A 9,932-nucleotide genomic window follows, 5' to 3' on the forward strand; every position below is an offset into this window, starting at 1 on the left:
AGGGAGGGAATTAAGGAAGGGCAGGCCGTGGGCGGCATTTTACTGAACTCTCTCCCTAATGCCTTTTGTCACGAAAAGAACGATGCTTGCTGGTCAAATTATGGCACAAGGCAGGGAATCGCTGCTACGAAAAGGAGCGAAGTCCTCACAGTGGGGAGAACACCAAGCTCCTCCACCTGGGCACGCAGGGCCAGCCCCTTCCAAGGCGCCGAGGGTTTCGCGGGCTGGGCGCCAGCACGCAGTGCCGCCGGGACGCTGTTGCCCAGCAGCCCTCGCGTGCTCCGGGCAGACGGACCCCGCTCAAGCAGCACCGCTCCGTTGCAAGCGAGCACCCGCCCACCTCAAGATGGCCGGGGGCGCCGTACCGGGAGCTCGGAGGCGGGAGGGGGGCGGGAGGGGCGAGGCCTCGGCGGAGGCCGGGTAACCGCCGCCCGCCCCCCGCCCTACCCCCACCTTCCGCCGCCTGCCCCGCCGTCCTTGTGCTGCCTGACGCCGTTCTCGCTGGCGGCGGTACCTCGCGGCGAGAGCAGCCACGGCAGCGGGTGAGTGGCGGAGGCGGCGGGGAGCGGGCCTGGGGCGTCGCTCCGGGGCAGCCGTCCTTCATGCCGCTCTGGGGAAAGACAGGCGCTGCCCAGACGGCTGCTCGGACAGCCTGCCGGGCCGGGGCGGGCGCGGCTAGGGCTGCGGCTCCCCTCACCCGGGTGGGGCCTGTTTCCTGGTGCGCTGTTGTGCGGGGAGCGGCGGGAGCCCCGAACCGGTCGTGCCCTGGCAGTGCCCGGGCGGACGGTGGGGGTCTTGCCGGGGGGTGCCTCAGTGGGAAGGGGACCGCCCGCTGCCTCTGAGGACGGGCCCGCCGAGGAGCCATCTTCTCAGGTATTTGCAGTATCTGCTGCGAGCGAGGTCGGTGCGGCTGCCTTGCAGAGATGGATTTCTGCTAATTAACTGTTAGGTGAATTTACAGCGAATAAAGGGAAGTTTCGCTCTCGTACTACGAACTGAAAAATCGCGCTCACTTCCAGCGGTGTGTTGGCATCAGAAATATTAAGTAGTTGGCATGCACTTTGGATTGTTGGTATGTCAAGGATTTGACAGTATAATATTTAAGTGTGCTTAACTACATAGAGTTCCACTTCCTTACACAGCCACACTCCTCCAATCTCAAAAGTTTTCCATAACAATGGATTTATTTTTTATACTTCTAAACAGCACTATTTAAATTGATAGTACATGAGCGAAAATAATGTGACTTTAAAGAGTTAATGTAAAAAAAGCCTTTAAAATTAAAAGAACATCTTTAAATAGAAGCTAATTATGCCATTGTAATGACCAGTATTAAAATTGGCAATTTGACAAATTAAGAATAACAAATTAGGGTTTTTTTTTGGGAGATGGGTCGTATTTTCCTCGGTGGCTTGTACAACGTATTTGATGCTCAGTTAAACAATATCTGAATGTATGTAGAAATCATCTAAGGCAATAAAATAGTGCAGCCCTGCTACCATGCCCATTTAAGGCAGCTTTGCTGAGGTGGTGCCGCAGCACCATTCTCTTGCAGTGTAACGCGCGGGTCTGTTCGTACCTACTGCAGCATTTGTTGTTGCCATGTGCTACAGATGGAGCTGTGGCTTGGAGGAGGGGGTTGCCTGAAACCTATGCTGATGCTAAACTTGCTGAATTTTGCATGTTAAAAAGATTTTTGCAAATTAATTTGAAATCTGAAAATTAGCTCACTTAAAAAGGTTTTTTTGCCTCTTGGATAACTCACAAGGGGTCAGGAGGTGGAACTGTGTCACTCTTACCTTTTTTACTCGTTTAAAAGGGGAGGGGAAGCTTTTCTTTTAGGAAGAGTTTGTGATACATCCAGAGATCAATTTTCTAACTCTGGTTACTTAGCAGATTTGCACAGAAATCTGAGTTTCTGGAACAATAGAGAGCGTCTCAGTGCTCCCTGAGCCCCTTTTGGACAGTGCTTAGCTCTAGAAAGCCTCTCAATCTTTTGTTCCAGGCTGCATTGTTAGCACTTACGGAAGCTGCATTTCACTTACTGCTTTGTCTATGGTTCCCAGCTTTTCGTGATTACCTTGACACCAGTTTTTGCTTACAGAGTTTCCTATCTGAAGATTTCATTGTGTTGATACTGCTTTACACATCATAGATACCAACACACTTTTCAGGTGTTTGCAATTACTAACCATGAAGGCTTTGTAGCAGAATAGTGGTTTGTGTGACTGTAGTTTTGCCATCTACCAAGTCAAAAGGCATTGGTGCAAGCTAATGAAAATGTGGTGTTTAACAGGATACACAGCATATATTTGGCAGTGTAGCACTATAAATGGAAATAATTGTTGACCTTCTTGGGATGCTTGCATTGTTTTTCTGTGGTTGAGTTCTGCTCTCGGTAGCAGGAGTGTGGTAGCTGCTGAACTTTCCTGTGCCCCATGCGTAGGCCTGCTGTAATCAGCTGGATGTCTGCAGTGTGTTGCCAGGGTAAGTGGAAAGCTGTGGTGTAATTAAAAAAAACCAAATCTGCCACATGTCCCAGAGAGGAATTTAAAAGACTACTTTCCATTTTTATTGGGAGCGTTGATAGAAAGTTGCAAAGCCCCTGCAGACCTGTAACATTACCAAGATGCTTCAATTCTGCGGCAGCCTAAGCTCTCTCTTTCAAACACACGCTCTTCCCTGCCCCAACTTTACCACATTTCTCATTTTTTGAGATTAACTCCTCATATTTGTGTTCAGAATGTACTGTTCTTGTAGTCTGTGTCCCCTTCCCCACAGATGTGGAGGTGGTGTGGTTCTTTATCCATTCAAGACTGAAATCTCAGATTATCCTGTAGCCACGTGTCAGGCTACCGGAATTTACAAAGTGCTGCAGCATTCCTGATGAAGTGAGAACAGGCCTAGGTGACACAAAGGAGATTCACAGGTCTCCTAATAACTTTGTAAAAATGCCTTTTATTTTTCAGACCACAATGAATGTGGAACATGAAATTAGCCTCTTAGTTGAGGAGATTCGGCGGCTGGGAACCAAAAGTAAGTATTGCAGTATCTCTGGTCATACAGATGTAGTCTTATCAACCTATAAACATCGCACATTTAATTAAACAGGCTCAGATAACCTGAAAACTTGTGTATATACTTAATGTGGGACTATATGGTACTCCCTGTGTCTCATCCTTTAAAGCAGTTCTGTGACAAAGTTAAATATTTAAGCCTCTGTGTGCCTGAAACTAATCCAGGGGTTGTAAGTGTAGAGTAGAATAGAATAGACCAGGTTGGAAGAGACCTTCAAGATCATCATGTCCAACCTATCATCCAACACCACCTAATCAACTAAACCATGCAAACAAGCACCCTATCAAGTCTCCTCCTGAACACCTCCAGTGATGGTGACTCCACCACCTCCTCGGGCAGCCTATTCCAATGGGCAATCTCAACCTTCCTTACTTAGAAGGTAGCTTTTTCTCTTAAGATTGTTGTTGAGTGTTAAAAATCCTCTTTGCAAATATTTATGCAATTTGTGTGTGCTGCCTGCTCTCGTAATTCAGTTCTGATGCAATTTCATTCAGTTACATTTGTTTGTCAAAACCTCAACGAATACACAACGTTTTGCGTTTTGTATGGCTGCATCAGCGTTTCAGGAACAACCTAGTCAACCTTAAGACACATTTTAAAACTCTTCTTTGTATGAAAAATGAATTCACATTGCAGGTTTTTCAATGTGTACCTTAAATATTAGGAAGTGGACACAATTATTTTAGAAAATGAATTAACATTTTAAGTTTTGTCCTTACGCTTCAAAGCAGTTTAGTTGCCTGTGCTGGTCACAGGTTCCAGAAAGGCACCAGGAAAAATAAACATAGCAGATAGGTGGTCCTTTGTATGAGTCTCTGGAAAAAAGGGAGCAGTTCAGCCTGCTATTTATTGTCAACATTCATGGTATGTTCCCCAATAAACTAGGAAACACCATGGGGTTTACTTTCGAAGTTCTGATGGTGTGTCACTTTATTTCCCTGGTAATCTCCTAACTGAAAGCAAACCTGCTTGTGTTTTCATGTTGTATCTTTCAACTAGATGCTGATGGACGAGTGAGTGTGAAGTTTGGTGTGCTCTTTGCTGATGAAAAGTGTGCCAACCTCTTTGAAGCCCTAGTGGGAACTCTGAAGGCTGCCAAACGGCGGAAGATTGTCACTTACAGTGGAGAACTGCTTTTACAAGGTGTTCATGACAACGTTGATATCATGCTGCTGCAGGACTGATGCAGTATTTCAGCTATGCATCAATGGAATTGTTTGACTCAGTGACTTGCCACATCCTCTGAATAAGGCTGATCATTCTTAAGTGTTCTGATGTATTTTCTATGTCTTTATAGTCAAAAGGAAACTGTCCTATTTTGCAAAACATTCCCTTTTGTAATTCTTCCTAAAATGGTACTGTATGTAAGGAAGGTAAAATATGCCAATCTCTCTCTTTTTTAAAAAAAAAATATCTCAGGTATTCTTTTCAGTGTCTGGTGGTTATTTTCAAGTTATGAAGGAGGAGACTGGTAATTTAATGTTTACAAATGAAACCATGCCATGCAATTTTAAAATAAAAGCACATTCTTAAGTTGATAAAATTCTTATTGTCGTCCTTTCTCATTTTAGATGCAATATGAAATGAAAGCAAAGTGAATTCCTGTAAGAAGCATAGTTAGGTAACTATGCAGAAAGCATGACTCTGAGAGAGGAATAATTTTGCAGTATGATCAGTTGAAGAATGGCTGTCCTTCAGAGTAACCAGGTTATGCACGGAAAGCCACGGATGATGAATGTACGGCATTCATTTCTGGCAGGATAATATGTTTTCATTTTCCCATTGTCCTCTAGACTTTTGAAGGAAGTGGATAAGGAGCTTCCTCAATGCACTGTTAACCAGAAAGACAGCAACTTCAGATTGCAATTATTTTCCTCCCAGAAATCATACTTTCTCTAGATCACTCCAGGCAAAAAGGGGGAAGGGTGGGGAAAAACCCTTTTGATTGTTTCAATTGTTTACTGATAATTACTCTTTGTGTGCAATAATGCTTCCTTCAATAAGGAGAAAGAGTTGGTATATGAGGAAAGGAGCAGTGGGTAAGCAACCTGCTTACTGCTCTGGGCTTTCACTTTGCAGCTGCAGCTCTTGAAAGTTGTAGGATGGGTGAATTTCCTCTTTACTTAGCTGTCTTACAAATGCATATTGCTTGAAAAGTGTTTCCTTATTTCTAGATACAGAAAATGCACACGTGGCTGTGGGATCTTTACAAAGCTGTGTAATTCCAGCTGCTGCTCCTTTCATCTTTGTTTGCTCAGCTTCATAAAACAGGAAAACAACTTAAATCCTGTGTGCAAACAGATCTGGGCTGTCTCTGCCTGTGCTGGCCCCAGAATCTGCAGAGCAGGGAAGTGATACACAGAGAAACTTGAGCTGTCTGGGTCCAAGCCAGCTGGAGCAGAGAGCAGCTGAGCTCAGCACAGCTTACCGTCTCCAGTGTCCTGTGACTCCAGTGCAGCTATTGTGCTTGCAGACCTGAGCTGCCAAGTGCCTGCACCCTTGTGCTCCACAGGTGGAAAGAAGGGAGACTGAGACCCAGGCCTTCTGCATTAGGGTTACAGCCAGATAGCTGTGAGTTACCAGATAATGACAGTTAATTTTTCCATCTGCCTCTATTTTGTCAAAATCTCAAGTCTCTATCTGGCTTCACAAGATAGCCTGAGTGTGCTGGGGAATGCCAAGTACTTCCTGATTGAGATGCTGGCTTCAATATGGGAGAACACCAGCCTGCCCCAACCAGGGTATAATTCCCTGTGTGTATTCTTGATCACTCTTTAAGCACTGGAGGGGTCTCAGCCTTGAAAATTGAGCTCAAAAAAAGCAAACCCCAACAGTAAATTTAAGGCTCAGTGCTGAGTTGGAGCTGGGATGGTACTATGTGGAGACCTTTATATCTCTCATTTTGGATTTATCCTCTTAACAATGCTAATAAATGCACTTGGGGCTTCTGGGAATACTGTGTAGAAAAAGACAGAGAAAGCTGGCACTAAGCCAAATTTGTATCAGCCAGAGGAGAGTATGACTGGTGCTGTCTGGGGGGAATTGAGATTAAACAAATCCCTGTTTTCTGAAAGCAGCAGAGGAACAACATGAACAAGGATGTACATTCAAGAACGTGCTCTCAGTGCAACACTTAATGTATCTGCTGGCCTCAGAATTGTGTAGGCTTCTTCACTTCAGGTTAGACTTGACTTCTAAACATTTTTTTCCCCAAAGAAAATCAAATGCTACTCTTGCTCCATATGTGTGGTACTATGCCTCTGTTAAGGAAGCAATTGCCACCAGCAAATGGTGCCTGGACACAAAATGTAGTTTCTGGAGTATTTGACACAACAATGGAAAAGCTAACTGTGGGGAAGGCATTACCTATTTTTATGAACAGTAGGACAATCACCAATCTCCTGCGATGGGTTCATGACCTTGCCAGCCATGAGTCTGAAGGAAGTTTGTAGGTCAGTCAGGAGCACCAGTGATTCCAAAATAGCAATCGTTCTCCTGACTGCTGGGTAGTAGGAAGATACAGAGATCTTTGTGGGGAAGTTGGTGAGCCTGTAAGTTCCAAGAGCATGATGGAACCCTGAGAGGTTAGATGAGCTCCAGACAAATATGGCTAGTACAATTAAAAATGTTACCACTGGGTATCTTCTGCAGGGTCTGTTAGAGTAACTGGAGAGAATGGTATACACTCACCTCTCTGCAGCTGTTTCCATGCAAAATCCAGTGACTGAGATAAAAGTGCTTTTCAAAATGGTTTTGAGTAAGCTATGAAGGCACTGAGGTGCATATTGCTGTGACCTCTGGCAAGGGATGATAACATTTTAAGCGTCACAGCTCTTTCTCTTGTAAGCATAGATATTTATTTTTTCTGGGAATTTGAGCAAAAGAAGAGTTGAAATGTCTCCAGTATTACCTTCTACATGCCTCTTACATTGAAATGAATTTGAAAATGTGTATTGTGTTTTGCTTGTTTCTCATTTACCCTCCAAGGCATTGGTGAAAGTGTGCTTCCTGCTTCAAGGGATTGGTCCCAGTGACAGCATCATCCTTTTTGCCATTCCCATCCATATAAAGTTCATTATCTTGTGTTAGTTTCTTTGTAACAAAAAAAAACCCACTTGAAGGAAAGAACAAGAGTAAGGGGAGCAGGAAATTCTTACATGCTGAAAAGTGATTATATTGCCAGTGACACTTGGAAGTTTTATTTTAATGTACTTGGATGTTTCAGAGAGAGGCTGAGATTCCCTTCCACTCCAGCAGCACAAAGTGACTGTTAAAACAGCAGAGCCTTTTCTACGACATCATGAACTAATGAGTGCCACAAGACCAGCCTTATGGCTCCATATCAAAATACTTAACTATTTATGATACCTTTATATCACATCCATCTAGTATAAAAACAATCCTGAAGGTTTGGTCTAGACCCTGCAGCATAATTCATGTTCAGCATTGTCTGAAAATCCTGTCTGATAACTGTATGATGGATATCATAGTTTCAAGAACTTAAAGGGAAAAAAAAAAAGGGCTCCCAAAATACATTTCTTTGGGAAGCTGATTGCATTGGGTTTGGGTTGAGCTGGAGTTAATTTTCCTCAAAGCATCTTTCTAGCGCTGTGCTTTGCAGTGCTGTAGCTGAGTGTTGGTAACATACCAGTGTTTTGGCTACTGCTGAGCTGGGCACCCAGGCTGTGCTTTTCCAATGTTTCCCCACCCCAAGAGTACACTAAGGGGACACTGCCAAGCGAGCTGACCCAAACTGGCCAAAGGGGTATTCCGTGACATATGATGGCAGCTCAGATATAAGAACAAAGTGAAATAAGGAAGCTGGGGGAAGGATTCATCCATGGTGCTTGTCCTCCAAAGGAACCATCAAGCATAGAAAGCCCTGCTTCCCGAGACTGACTGGTCCTGCTGATGGGAAGTAGAGACTAACATCTCTCTCTGCTTTTCGCTTCCTTGCAGCCTATTGCTTTTGCTTATCATTACTATTAAATTGCTTCTATCTTAGAGCTGGATTTTGTTATATTTTTCCCCCCTCCCCTGTCCATCTAAGGGGGAGGATAGAATGGCTTTGGTGGGCATATGGTCCCTATCCAGGGCCAAACCACTGTACTGACAAAGTCAATAATTTAGCAAAATTCTTGTTCTTCTCAGGTGGAGAAAGGATACTTGGTCTTTAAAGGGTCTTTTTCTTCTGATGTATAAGAAAGCAATTCACTCTAAAGCCAGCCACAAAGGATAGAGCTGAGTATGAGCAAAATAGAATAGACTAAACAAGGTTGGAAGAGACCTTCGAGATCGTCACGTCCAACCTGTTATCCAACCCACCTAATCAACTAAACCATGCAACCAAGCACCCTATCAAGTCTCCTCCTAAACACCTCCAATGATGGTGACTCCACCATGAATCTCTAGACCAAAAAATACATTGCAGTTCTCTGACAGCTATTTGGAACAGGTGATCCAGCTAGAATCAAGAATATGAGTTTGATGACCCACTAGCACATTTAAGCCTGAATATCTTTCAGGACAAAAGTCAGTATGACATTTGTTGTTTTGTGACCCAGAAAATGATGCTATATGACAAAATACTGATGTTTTTTTAGTGCTTCCCCAGAGACCAGTCAAATTTAACTTTGGGAACTCTACACTAAACTTATCAAAAAGACCCAAACTGTCTCCACTGGTGTATTTATTATGTACCAGAGAGAAAGACAAGGGCAGAAGAACTTCTTAGTGCTGTCTGATTCGTACAGACAGGATCAAAGTCAAGACTGTTAATTTTACAGGTGACACTGGAAAACAATGATCTGCCTTTGCTTGAAGATCCAGCACCCATTCTGACTTAGATCTCCAAGGATTTGATTTTCAAGGTGAAATATTTTCAGTGTTTTGATCTGAAATGGCACTCTCAAAGAAAATCAGTAGGAGGTGGAAGAGTTGCTCTAATGCAATGATGTCAAGGAAATGGTCAATATTTCCAGGTACTCCTCTTTTAAAATAAAAGAGGAACAGGTTAGTTAAGAATAAGTGTTTGACAGTGTTTCTAGAAAGCCAGTGTAGAATCATAGAATGGCAGGGATTGGAAGGCACCTCTGGAAATCATCTAGTGAAACACCCCTGCTAAAGCAGGTAAGTCTAGAGTAGGTTTCATAGGATCATATCTAAATGGGTTTTGAATATTTCCACCAGAGAAGGAGACTCCCCAGCACCTCTGGGCAGCCTGTTCCAGTGCTCCATCACCCTCAAAGAAAAGAATTTTTCCTTAAGTGTATTTGAGATCTAGTTACATAAACTGCTTAACGTGAAATTGTTTTAATAACGTTTTCCTGAGGGTGGCAGTTCAGTTTAGTTCTGCCACTGACTACACCTGAGTACACAAAAGCACTGTAGATGAATATTTAAGCAGCTGAAACAGTCTCCTGGCAAGTACTTTGCATAAAGCACCAGAAGCAGCATTGTCTTGCAGTGTAGCATAGATGTCATAGCAGATTATACTTATCACTTCCAGAACACCTGAGCAACTTGGGGAGGTTAAATACCAGTCTGGTAACCTGGGGAGGGTGTAGTGCCATCTATAAACACACTCCAGAGCCTTGTCAGATCAGATCCAGATCAAACCTCTTCTCAGAGAAATGCTTAGTGTCAGACCTGAGCCTTTGCCAGTACAGCATTTTCACAATTACAGCAGTGTTATGTCTATGACCTTGCTCCTTTTTGGAGCTTATTCCTGCACAGCAACTGCACACTGACTGACACTAAGAATCTTATGTCCACCTTGTAATTCTTAAACCTATTCTCCATAGAGAGCAATAGCATGTACCATGTACTTGTAGATGCATATTATGCCTCCATAT

The 9,932-nt window shown here is 43.7% G+C and overlaps 1 protein-coding gene across 4 annotated transcripts; it reads left to right on the forward strand.

The window, feature by feature from the left end:
• Positions 1–438: 438 nt before the first annotated feature.
• On the forward strand, positions 439–4,612 carry ABRACL (ABRA C-terminal like). Of its 4 annotated transcripts, none has more exons than XM_068150715.1 (3): positions 439–542; positions 2,970–3,036; positions 4,078–4,612. In XM_068150715.1, the coding sequence occupies exons 2-3, from the start codon at positions 2,976–2,978 to the stop codon at positions 4,260–4,262; spliced, it is 246 nt and encodes an 81-aa protein (XP_068006816.1). In that variant the 5' UTR covers positions 439–542; positions 2,970–2,975; the 3' UTR covers positions 4,263–4,612. The 4 variants fall into 4 exon arrangements, with proteins under 4 accessions (XP_068006816.1, XP_068006798.1, XP_068006788.1 ...); XM_068150697.1 differs by lacking the exon at positions 439–542 and adding an exon at positions 776–873; XM_068150687.1 differs by lacking the exon at positions 439–542 and adding an exon at positions 935–1,072.
• The last annotated feature ends 5,320 nt before the right edge of the window (positions 4,613–9,932 follow it).

Source organism: Melanerpes formicivorus, unplaced genomic scaffold (assembly GCF_026170545.1).
Source record: "Melanerpes formicivorus ecotype bairdi unplaced genomic scaffold, bMelFor1.0.p_v2 SCAF_2, whole genome shotgun sequence".
NCBI lineage: Eukaryota > Metazoa > Chordata > Aves > Piciformes > Picidae > Melanerpes > Melanerpes formicivorus.

What these genes read in the sequence shown, in the direction of transcription:
- ABRACL (XM_068150687.1), top strand. An exon ending in TCGGCGGCTGGGAACCAAAA is followed by an intron (nt 3,037 to 4,077) that starts GTAAGTATTGCA and finishes TCTTTCAACTAG; the next exon opens with ATGCTGATGGACGAGTGAGT.